Genomic DNA, 12,672 nt, shown 5'->3' with positions numbered 1-12,672 from the left:
CACGCTGCCTCCCGCCCCCGGCCACGCTGCCTCCAGCCCCCGGCCACGCTGCCTCCAGCCCCCGGCCACGCTGCCTCCCGCCCCCGGCCACGCTGCCTCCAGCCCCCGGCCACGCTGCCTCCCGCCCCCGGCCACGCTGCCTCCAGCCCCCGGCCACGCTGCCTCCCGCCCCCGGCCACGCTGCCTCCAGCCCCCGGCCACGCTGCCTCCCGCCCCCGGCCACGCTGCCTCCCGCCCCCGGCCACGCTGCCTCCAGCCCCCGGCCACGCTGCCTCCAGCCCCCGGCCACGCTGCCACCAGCCCCCGGCCACGCTGCCACCAGCCCCCGGCCACGCTGCCACCAGCCCCCGGCCACGCTGCCACCAGCCCCCGGCCACGCTGCCTCCAGCCCCCGGTCACGCTGCCTCCCGCCCCCGGCCACGCTGCCTCCAGCCCCCGGCCACGCTGCCTCCAGCCCCCGGCCACGCTGCCTCCCGCCCCCGGCCACGCTGCCTCCTGTCCCCGGCCACGCTGCCTCCCGCCCCCGGCCACGCTGCCTCCAGCCCCCAGCCACGCTGCCACCAGCCCCCGGCCACGCTGCCTCCCGCCCCCGGCCACGCTGCCTCCCGCCCCCGGCCACGCTGCCTCCCGCCCCCGGCCACGCTGCCTCCAGCCCCCGGCCACGCTGCCTCCCGCCCCCGGCCACGCTGCCTCCAGCCCCCGGCCACGCTGCCTCCAGCCCCCGGCCACGCTGCCTCCAGCCCCCGGCCACGCTGCCTCCAGCCCCCGGACACGCTGCCTCCAGCCCCCGGCCACGCTGCCTCCAGCCCCCGGCCACGCTGCCTCCCGCCCCCGGCCACGCTGCCTCCCGCCACTAGCCACACTGCCTCCCGCCACCGGCCACGCTGCCTCCAGTCCCCGGCCACGCTGCCTCCCGCCACCAGCCACACTGCCTCCCGCCACCGGCCACGCTGCCTCCAGCCCCCGGCCACGCTGCCTCCCGCCCCCGGCCACGCTGCCTCCCGCCCCCGGCCACGCTGCCTCCCGCCCCCGGCCACGCTGCCTCCCGCCCCCGGCCACGCTGCCTCCCGCCCCCGGCCACGCTGCCTCCCGCCCCCGGCCACGCTGCCACCAGCCCCCGGCCACGCTGCCACCAGCCCCCGGTCACGCTTCCTCCCGCCCCCGGCCACGCTGCCTCCCCCGGCCACGCTGCCTCCAGCCCCCGGCCACGCTGCCTCCAGCCCCCGGCCACGCTGCCTCCAGCCCCCGGCCACACTGCCTCCCGCCACCGGCCACGCTGCCTCCCGCCCCCGGCCACGCTGCCTCCAGCCCCCGGCCACGCTGCCTCCCGCACCCCGGCCACGCTGCCACCAGCCCCCGGCCACGCTGCCTCCCGCCCCCGGTCACGCTGCCTCCCGCCCCCGGCCACGCTGCCTCCCGCCCCCGGCCACGCTGCCTCCAGCCCCCGGCCACGCTGCCTCCAGCCCCCGGCCACGCTGCCTCCCGCCCCCGGCCACGCTGCCTCCTGTCCCCGGCCACGCTGCCTCCCGCCCCCGGCCACGCTGCCTCCAGCCCCCGGCCACGCTGCCACCAGCCCCCGGCCACGCTGCCTCCCGCCCCCGGCCACGCTGCCTCCCGCCCCCGGCCACGCTGCCTCCCGCCCCCGGCCACGCTGCCTCCCGCCCCCGGCCACGCTGCCTCCCGCCCCCGGCCACGCTGCCTCCTGTCCCCGGCCACGCTGCCTCCCGCCCCCGGCCACGCTGCCTCCAGCCCCCGGCCACGCTGCCTCCAGCCCCCGGCCACGCTGCCTCCAGCCCCCGGCCACGCTGCCTCCAGCCCCCGGCCACGCTGCCTCCAGCCCCCGGCCACGCTGCCTCCAGCCCCCGGCCACACTGCCTCCCGCCACCGGCCACGCTGCCTCCCGCCCCCGGCCACGCTGCCTCCAGCCCCCGGCCACGCTGCCACCAGCCCCCGGCCACACTGCCTCCCGCCCCCGGTCACGCTGCCTCCCGCCCCCGGCCACGCTGCCTCCCGCCCCCGGCCACGCTGCCTCCAGCCCCCGGCCACGCTGCCTCCCGCCCCCGGCCACGCTGCCTCCAGCCCCCGGCCACGCTGCCTCCCGCCCCCGGCCACGCTGCCTCCCGCCCCCGGCCACGCTGCCTCCAGCCCCCGGCCACGCTGCCTCCAGCCCCCGGCCACGCTGCCACCAGCCCCCGGCCACGCTGCCACCAGCCCCCGGCCACGCTGCCACCAGCCCCCGGCCACGCTGCCACCAGCCCCCGGCCACGCTGCCTCCAGCCCCCGGTCACGCTGCCTCCCGCCCCCGGCCACGCTGCCTCCAGCCCCCGGCCACGCTGCCTCCAGCCCCCGGCCACGCTGCCTCCCGCCCCCGGCCACGCTGCCTCCTGTCCCTGGCCACGCTGCCTCCCGCCCCCGGCCACGCTGCCTCCAGCCCCCGGCTACGCTGCCTCCGGCTAACACGTGCGGAAATAATATATACGGCCTACGGAATTGTTCTCGGGTGTGAAATAATCACATAATAGCGATAAAATTGCAGTTTCTTAATATGGCACCGTGTTTATAAACTGATACAACCCACAGCAGTTGAATTAATAGTCCTGGAAACCTATTACCGTAACTGATTAGTGAAAAGGAGGCATCAGGTGAAAGGGAAAATGGTTAAATGTCTCTATCTTACCGCGGAAACTTAATCCGGGACCTTCGTTTGAGACCAATAGTACACCAAGAACTTCAACAAAATCTTGTAGATCTGAGGCAAAGTAAAATCGACACCAGTAATTCCATCTACCATCATACTATCATGCAAGAGGAGCCACACATCTATGGTTCATCCAATAAAATCAGCAGACTTCTAGATGTTACTACTGCTCGGCTTAGACTCGGTTACCAGTATCTCCGTGAATTCTTATTATCTGCTGATGTAGACCTGACCAAATGTAAACTGTGTCAAAAAAGTTATTCGCACACCCTCCGTCACTATGTGATGGAGTGCGAAAAGATACGTGAATTCAGAGACAATTCTATAACAAATGTTCCAGCGATGTGTAAATATTTAATTCAAAATGATCTGCTACCAGAAATTTTAGTCGTATATCGCCAGTTTGCTAACTGTAGGTAGTAACTAAGAGACTGTAACCTATCCACCGCTGCCCACTGGATGGGGGGCGGTGTGCAGGACAAACATATCAATTGTGACACTAACTCTCCACATATGTCAGTTGCTTAATTTAGAAACTGTACTTGTGGTCGATTTCGAACCCATTGATGATGTAACGACTTATACTGAATTTTGTAACTAGCTCATCAAGATTGTAGACCAGACCACACACTAGAAGGTGAAGGGACGACGACGTTTCGGTCCGTCCTGGATCATTCTCAAGTCGATTGAGAATGGTCCAGGAATGGAATGGTATGATCGATTGAGAATTCTCAAGTCGATTGAGATTATTGTGACTCATCGCCTGCATCAAGATTGTAACTTGCTTAGCAAAATAAATTGTGGAGTTCAGTCCCTGAGCCCATTATGTGCCTCTGTAACCCTTTCCACTACCGACCACAAGATGGGTATGGGGTGCATAATAAATTAACTTGTTGTGAACCCCACTGCGCTGACTACTGAATGTGGGAATGCAGCTGCAGTAAAGTTGCAAGTGAACGTGCACATGCAGCTGTGGTAAAGTAATAAGTGATTGTGTTGATGAATCCAATCATCAGCAGGTGGGCTCAAATAAACTCATGAATATTCATAAAAAAGATTGATATGGTGCATTTTGTGGAGCACTTACTGGATGCACTTCTCCACCCTCAGAGCCTGCTGGAGCACTTACCTGATGCACTTCTCCACCCTCAGAGCCTGCTGGAGCACTTACTGGATGCACTTCTCCACCCTCAGAGCCTGCTGGAGCACTTACCTGATGCACTTCTCCACCCTCAGAGCCTGCTGGAGCACTTACCTGATGCACTTCTCCACCCTCAGAGCCTGCTGGAGCACTTACCTGATGCACTTCTCCACCCTCAGAGCCTGCTGGAGCACTTACCTGATGCACTTCTCCACCCTCAGAGCCTGCTGGAGCACTTACCTGATGCACTTCTCCACCCTCAGAGCCTGCTGGAGCACTTACTTGATACACTTCTCCACCCTCAGAGCCTGCTGGAGCACTTACCTGATGCACTTCTCCACCCTCAGAGCCTGCTGGAGCACTTACTTGATACACTTCTCCACCCTCAGAGCCTGCTGGAGCACTTACTTGATACACTTCTCCACCCTCAGAGCCTGCTGGAGCACTTACTTGATGCACTTCTCCAACCTCAGAGCCTGCTGGAGCACTTACTTGATACACTTCTCCACCCTCAGAGCCTGCTGGAGCACTTACTTGATGCACTTCTCCACCCTCAGAGCCTGCTGGACATTGTCCTGGTTGACCACAAAGACCCAGTCATTCTTGGAGGTCTTGCCGCGCTTGGGGAAGATGAGCGTCTCGGCCGAGGAGCAGACTGGAGACTCCTGCTCGAGGGGGGTGATCCTGGTGTTGACACTGCTGGTGCCCACGAAGGTGGTGTTGATATCCACCTGTCCAACACCACAACCTTCTTACTTCACGTATATTTATGAAACACATTAATAAACATTCAGACTTACATGATGTGCTTTGCGTTTTAAGAACAATTCATTGTGTCGGGGGACAGGCAGCCAGATTATACATACCGTACATGTTAGGCTTATATTGAGGTCCCCCCCCCATGCCTAAGCCCCCCCCCCCCCCCGCACAGGCCCCCTCAGCCACGAGGGGGCCCTGGTGGATGAGTGGACAGCGCTCGGGTTTCGTAATCCTAGAGTCCGGGGATCGATTCCCGGCGATGGCGGAAACAAATGGGCTGAGTTTCTTTCACCTTGATGCCCCTGTTACCTAGCAGTAAATAGGTACCTGGGAGTTAGACAGCTGCTACGTGCTGCTTCCTGGGGATATGTGTGTGTGTGTGTGTACTCACCTAGTTGTGCTTGCGGGGGTTGAGCTTTGACTCTTTGGTCCCGCCTCTCAACCGTCAATCAACTGGTGTACATATTCCCGAGCCTACTGGGCTCTATCATACTTATATTTGAAACTGTGTATGGAGTCAGCCTCCACCACATCACCTCCTAGTGCATTCCATCTGTTAACTACTCTGACACCGAACAAATTCTTTCTAACGTCTCTGTGGCTCATGTGGGTACTAAGTTTCCACCTGTGTCCCCTTGTTCGTGTCCCACCCGTGCTGAAGCGTTTGTCTTTGTCCACCCTGTCAATTCCCCTGAGAATTTTGTAGGTGGTTATCATGTCTTCCCTTATTCTTCTGTTTTCCAGGGACGTGAGGTTTGGCTCCTTTAGCCTTTCCTCGTAGCTCATTCCTCTCAGTTCCGGGACGAGTCTGGTGGCATAAAGCTGAATCTTCTCTAACTTTGTCTTGTGTTTAACTAGGTATGGACTCCAGGCTGGAGCTGCATATTCCAGGATTGGTCTGACATAAGTGGTATACAGGGTCCTGAACGATTCCTTACACAAGTTTCTAAAGGCAGTTCTTATGTTGGCCAGTCTAGCATATGCCGCTGAAGATATCCTTTTGTTACCCTCTAGAAGATCGTTTACGTATATTAGAAACGCCGGGATGGGTCCAAATACAAAGCCCTGTGGGACTCCGCTGGTGACATCTTGCCGCTCTGATGTCTCCCCTCTCACAGCTACTCGTTGTTGTTGTTGTTATAGATTCAGCTACTCGGAACAAATTCCAAGTAGCACGGGCTATGGTGAGCCCGTAGTAGACTTACCTGGCACATGAGCGGTGAGTTACTCGTTGTTTCCAGTTGCTTAGATACTCCCTTATCCACTGGAGCACCTTACCTTTTTCTCCTGCCTGTTGCTCCAACGTTTGTAACACCCTTTTATGGGGTACTGTGTCAAAGGCTTCCTGACAATCCAAGAAAATGCAGTCTGCCCACCTTCTCTTTCTTGCCTAATTTTTGTTCCTTGGAATTATATTAAACCTGTGAGACACGATTTACCATCACTGAACTCATGCTGTTGGTGTGTCACAAAGCTATTTCCCTTCAGATGGTCAACGAGTCTTTTCCTCACGATCTCCATCACCTTGCATGGTATACAAGTTAAGGACACTGGCCTGGAGTTCAGTGCCTCTTGCCTGTCACCCTTTTTGTATATTGGGACTACATTAGCTGTCTTCCAGCTTTCCGATAGGTCTCCCGTTTCCAGTGACCTGTTATACACCATAGAGAGTGGCATACTTAGTGCTTCTGCGCCTTTTTTTAGTATCCACGATGAGATTCTGTCAGGCCCAACAGCCTTTGTCACATTCAGCTCCAACAGACACCTTTCGACCTTATCACTGTTGAGGTCAAATTCCTCCAAGGTTGTTAATTGGCTTGCCTTCTCCTCATTTAGTGCAGGGGCTTCTCCTTGTTCTTTTGTGTGTGAAGACCTCCTGGAATCTCTTGTTGAGTTCTTCACACACCTTGACATTCTCTGTGTATCTATTCTGCCCTTTTCTCAGTTTCGTCACTTGTTCCTTTACCGTTGTTTTCCTCCGGATGTGGCGGTGGAGCAGTTTTGCTTTGGTCTTAGCTTTACTTGCGATATCATTTTCATACTGTCTCTCTGCTTCTGTCCTCAATCTGAGGTACTCATTTCTGGCCCTCTGGTATCTCTCCCTGCTCTCTGGTGTTCTGTTATTCCTGTAGTTTCTCCATGTTCTTTTACGCAATTGCTTCGCTACCTTACATTCCTGGATGAACCATGGATTCTTCTGTTGCTTTTCGTTTTTCTCCTTTTGGACCGGGATAAACCTGTCTGCAGCTTCCTGGCACTTCTGGGTGACATAATCCATCATATCTTCTGCAGTCTTCTCTCTGAGTTCTGTTTCCCATGGTATTCCCATTAGGAAGTTCCTCATCTCCTCATATTTTTCTCTTCGGTAATTTAGTCTTTTCCCTTCCGATCCCATCCTTGGATAGGTTATCCCTACCTCCACCAGATACTCAAATGTCAATACATTATGGTCATTCATTCCTATGAGGGCTTTAAATTTGACTTCCCTTATTTCTGACTCATTCAAGGTGAATATCAGGTCGAGTCTAGCTGGTTCGTCATTGCCTCTCATTCTTGTGGGTACCCTGACATGTTGGCTCAGAAAATTCCTTGTTGCCACTTCCAAGAGTTTAGCTCTCCATGTATCTGCACCTCCATATTGGTCCCTATTCTCCCAGTCTATCTTTCCATGGTTGAAATCGCCCATGATTAAGGGTCTGGAACCATTCCTGCAGGCAACTGAAGCTGCTCTCTCTATTATATTATTGGTTGCCATGTTCCAATCAAACTCCTGTCTGGGTCTTCTGTCATTTAGTGGAGGATTGTAAATGACTGCCACTATTGTCTTAGGTCCACCCATTGTTATAGTTCCTGTTATGTAATCTCTGAACCCGTCACATCCTGGAATTTCCATCTCATCAAAACTCCAGTCCTTCCTTATCAGCAGGGTCACTCCTCCACCTTCTCTCCCTTCCCTCTCTTTCCTTACTATATAGTAGTCCTTTGGAAACACAGCGTCTATTATGACTCTTGACAATTTTGTTTCCGTGAGTCCTATTACATCAGGGTTTTCTTCCTGCGCCATTTCTGCCAGTTCACTTGCTTTATTGGTTATTTTATTGCTTAAATTGTGTGTGTGTGTGTGTGTGTGTGTGTGTGTGTGTGTGTGTGTGTGTGTGTGTGTGTGTGTGTGTGTGTGTGTGTGTGTGTGTGTGTGTGTAATTACCTAAGTGTAGTTACAGGATGAGAGCTACGCTCGTGGTGTCCCGTCTTCCCAGCACTCTTTGTCATATAACGCTTTGAAACTACTGACGGTCTTGGCCTCCACCACCTTCTCACCTAACTTGTTCCAACCGTCTACCACTCTGTTTGCGAAAGTGAATTTTCTTATATTTCTTCGGCATCTGTGTTTAGCTAGTTTAAATCTATGACCTCTTGTTCTCAAAGTTCCAGGTCTCAGGAAATCTTCCCTATCGATTTTATCAATTCCTGTTACTATTTTGCATGTAGTGATCATATCATCTCTTTTTTCTTCTGTCTTCTAGTTTTGGCATATTTAATGCCTCTAACCTCTCCTCGTAGCTCTTGCCTTTCAGTTCTGGGAGCCACTTAGTAACATGTCTTTGCACCTTTTCCAGTTTGTTGATGTGCTTCTTAAGATATGGGCACCACACAACTGCTGCATATTCTAGCTTTGGTCTAACAAAAGTCGTGAACAATTTCTTTAGTATATCGCCACCCATGTATTTAAAAGCAATTCTGAAGTTAGAAAGCATGGCATAGGCTCCTCGCACAATGTGTGTGTGTGTGTGTGTGTGTGTGTGTGTGTGTGTGTGTGTGTGTGTGTGTGTGTGTGTGTGTGTGTGTGTGTGTGTGTGTGTGTGTGTGAAAAATCATTTGACTGGCAGTTGAGAGGCGGGCCGAAAGCCAGAGCTCAACCCCTGCAAGCACAACTAGGTGAATGTAAGGGTTGAATTATTGACCCCCCTCTCCGCATTAGGTAGCCCCACAAGAATCAAACGCCTGGGTACCGACTTACATACAGCTAGGTGAACAGGAAATGCGCCCAACCATTTCTGTCCCGCCAGGGATTCGAAACTGGAATTGTCGATTGTGAGTCGAAAACAAACCCGACTGTACTATCGGGACCCTTATATTACTATTATTAGTATTAGTATTATTATTCACAGAGAGTAATCACACTAACGTGTCTTTATCAATGAGAAAATCTGTAGAAGCCGTGATGAGGGTTCGAACCTATGTGGTGGGTGTTCCCACGCACACGCTTCTAGCCACTAGACCACGACGTGGTAAGTCGTGGTCTGTGTAGCGGTCTAGTTGCTAGAAGCGGTTATTATTATTATTATTATTATTGCACATAGACATCACATTAACATGACGTATCACTGAGAAAATGAGTAGGAGCTATGAGGAGGATTCGAACCTGCACAATAGATACTCCCAAGCACACGTTACCTTGAGGTTACCTTGAGGTGCTTCCGGGGCTTAGCGTCCCCGCAGCCCGGTCGTCGACCAGGCCTCCTGGTTGCTGGACTGATCAACTAGGCTGTTAGACACGTCCTAGAGGATTCAGCTCAGTCCCAGGTAACATTAATTTTGTAGCATATCATGGCCTACTACTCGCCTACATGTGCTGGCGGGGATTGGTCGTCGGCTCTTTGGTCCCGCCTCTCAACTGTCAATCAACTGGTGTACAGATTCCTGAGCCTACTGGGCTCTATCATATCTACATTTGAAACTGTGCATGGAGTCAGCCTCCACCACATCACTGCCTAATACATTCCATCTGTTAACTACTCTGACACTGAACAAATTCTGTCTAATGTCTCTGTGGTTCATGTGGGTACTCAGTTTCCACCTGTGTCCCCTTGTTCGTGTTCTTATCATGTCCTATATAGTTGTAATGGCTTAGCGCACTCTCCTGATAATTATCTTACCTGAGCTGGACGGTAGAGCGACGGTCTACCGTCTACTGATACATCACGTTAATGTGATTTCTTTGTGCATTTAAAGAGAAGTGTTGGGGGTAGAACTATACCACCGCCAGAGTGTATATGCAGTCTCCCTTCATTCAGGTCGGCGTTCAATCCCGACCGTCCAAATGGTTAGGCTCCATTACTTCCCCCATCCCATTCCCATCCACAGTCCCATCCCAAATCCTTATCCTGATCCTTTCCAAGTGCCATATACAGTAGTCATAATGGCTTGTCGCTTTCTCCTGGTAGTTGCCTTCCCTTTCCTTGTTCGTGTTCCACCCATGCTAGTGAGTGGAACACGACATTCTCGTTCGTCTTTGTTCACCCTGTCAATTCCTCAAGTGGTTCAGGGGGGTGTTTGGGAGTATCTAGTGTGTAGGTTCGAATCCTTCTCATGGCTCCTACTAATTTTCTCATTGATACATCACGTTAATGTGATTTCTTTGTGCATTTGAAGAGAAGTGTTCAGGGTAGAACTATACCACCGCCAGAGTGTATATGCAGGTAATGTGCAAAACCCTGATGTAGGATCAGGAGATGTCTCAGAAACCCTAGAGGATTCAGCTGAATCCCAGGTTACATTACTTTTGTAGCATATCGTAGACTATATGGTTTAAGGCGTATGCTTGGAAGCACCCAGTGTGCAAGTTCGAATCCTCCTCATGGCTCCTGCTGATTCTCTCATTGTTATTATTATTATTATTATCGTAAAGCTGCATGTCTTAGCACAGTTCGAGGTCGACCATATATCTTTGAAAAAAATGTCATATCCTCAAATGGCATTGTTCTCTACAAGGTGGCTAAAAGTTCCTTCCTGCTCTTCAGTCACTAACTGTAGCTTGGTTCTTACACCTTTCATGGGTACCTATAAGTTATCTGTACTACTCCTTGCATGCACAGCACCGCTCCTGTGCCAGGTAAGTTCACTACGGGCTCACCATAGCCCGTGCTACTTGGAACTTGTTCCAAGTAGCTGAATCTATAACAACAACATCCTTGCATGATTTACGTGCTCACTATAGCCAGTGCTACATGGACATTTTGTTCTGAGTAGCTAACTCTTAAACAACAACATCCTTGCATGAACAATTACACATTTGGCAGCACATTTTCCTGAGATGAATGTCGTAAAGATGGAATAATGACGAACAATTTATATATTTGAAAATGTATTATTAGTTGTGGGAAAATTTATATATTCTCCCACTTAAGAGCAAAAAAAATTCAATTATAACAATATTAAATTTCACTTATTCAAATTAAATTTCACTTATTCAAAATAAATTTCACTTATTCAAATTAAATTTCACTGATTCAAATTAAATTTCACTTATTAAAATTAAATTTCACTTATCAAAATTAAATATGAAGACCTGTCATCTGTTACACTAATTATTTCAAGTTAACTGATAAGTTGAGCTGATGCAATAATTGTTTAACAGCCTCAACCCATCTTGCCTCCATGAGACAATAAAGGAACTGTAGTAGTTCTATTAACTCACAAATAAATAATGGTGTGGACTTTGCAATTACAACTAACGCTTATTACGTATTTTGATTTAATAATGTTAATTCGATTTTTCAGTTCACAAGAATTTAGCGACTACTCCTAATTTACTATTAACCTTCGCACTGATTAACAAGTCGAGAGTTGCGGGAAAGAGGGTCGGCCATTAATCACATGGCATACGGATACCCAACACGTCGCTGTCACACTTCGTAAAGAAAACAATAACTTGCAATAGTTGCCCAACTGTTGAATAACCTTATTCTGAACAACTATACTGGTTCCCTCTCACTACTGTTAAGTATTCCTTCCCCCAGTGCCTAAAATTTAGATTGGTTGATAAAGATGAAGCCACCCAAAAGGTGGCACGGGCATGAATAGCCCATAAACCATATCCAGCCTAAAATTTGGCAATTTTTTGAGTATATAGGGTGTTGAAAGTGAGGTGGTTAGGCTGAGGGATTAAACCAAAGTCAAAGTAAGCTAACAATCCCTTAACTGTAAATTAAAGTCAAACATTGATAAAATCTGTGATTGTTCATTATATAACCAATGTGTGATTTTACAATTTAATGAAGAATTTTCCGACTGAAGAGGAGTCAACGCCTCAAACAAAAACAAAAAAAAAATCCCTGGAGGCTGCCATTAACCAGAAGGTCGGCCCTAGCCACGGACTGTGTGATTCTCACATCCTGTAATTTGCTTAACTAAGTGAACTGTGCGGTTCAGTCCCTGAGCCCATTATGTGCCTCTAACTTTCCACCACCGCACACAGGATGGATATGGGGTGCATAATAAATGAACTAAAGAAACTCTAGGCTACGGATCTTCAAAACAGCTAAGATGTTTATAATTTATTAACTAACAATCAAGATAATTTACGGTTTTAGCAAATTAATAAATAATTAACTCTAATCATTACATCTAAATACTCAAGTACAATAAACTATTGTTGCTAGTTCAGATTGAAGCAACAAACTTAATTAATATAAAACACTAGATAATCTTAATGTAACCAAATGTAAATTAAATTACCCCCGCACTGTGGGATTGTGTTTTAAGAAGTCCAGCATACAGTCCACTAAATTTGTCGAATACCTAAATTAAAGACGCAACCCCACACTAATAATATGACAAACATTATTATTTGGTAAAACAACTGGCTATATAATACCAACATAGCTTGTAGTTATGAGTTAGAGAAGAAACTGGGTGATGCAGACTAGGCTACTCACGTCTCTGAGAATGTTTCTGAGGCTAGGGTCATTCACTAGCCCGCGGAGTCTTTCGTTCCTACTTAAGAGAAATGCCACGTGCTGTCTGAAATGTACACTCGTGTTAAATATTGCCGTCAGTATGTATGCCTTCCGTACATACACCTTGATCGTTAATGCATCATGAGCTACCAATGACTGCTAGATGATTTTGCTTTGATTAAACTGAAATTCACAAAAGTAAAGACTTTTTATAATCATTATGCTCACCAGTATATTTTAACTATAATCAATACAGTATTTTGAATTCACTAATGTGTAAACTGTATACATAAAATATTGAAATATTTTTGGAGCAGAACTTCCTTCGAAATATT

The 12,672-nt window shown here is 50.9% G+C and overlaps 1 protein-coding gene across 3 annotated transcripts in view; it reads right to left on the bottom strand.

Moving 5' to 3' along the window:
- Nucleotides 1–12,672, bottom strand: part of LOC123757806 (protein spaetzle) — a 163,142-nt gene that overhangs the window by 33,561 nt on the left and 116,909 nt on the right. For all 3 annotated transcript variants that reach the window (XM_045741663.2, XM_045741644.2, XM_045741654.2), the window contains exons 4-5: nucleotides 12,317–12,401; nucleotides 4,374–4,570 (exon numbers count right to left, since the gene is read on the bottom strand). In XM_045741663.2, coding sequence (XP_045597619.1) covers nucleotides 4,374–4,570; nucleotides 12,317–12,401 — 282 coding nt within the window. The remainder of the gene's footprint in view (nucleotides 1–4,373; nucleotides 4,571–12,316; nucleotides 12,402–12,672) is intronic.

The sequence above is a fragment of the Procambarus clarkii genome, chromosome 22 (assembly GCF_040958095.1).
Source record: "Procambarus clarkii isolate CNS0578487 chromosome 22, FALCON_Pclarkii_2.0, whole genome shotgun sequence".
In the NCBI taxonomy this organism is placed as follows: Eukaryota; Metazoa; Arthropoda; class Malacostraca; order Decapoda; family Cambaridae; genus Procambarus; species Procambarus clarkii.
Note: the sequence above shows the minus strand (reverse complement) of the source record. Positions and strands in the feature narration are given on the sequence as shown.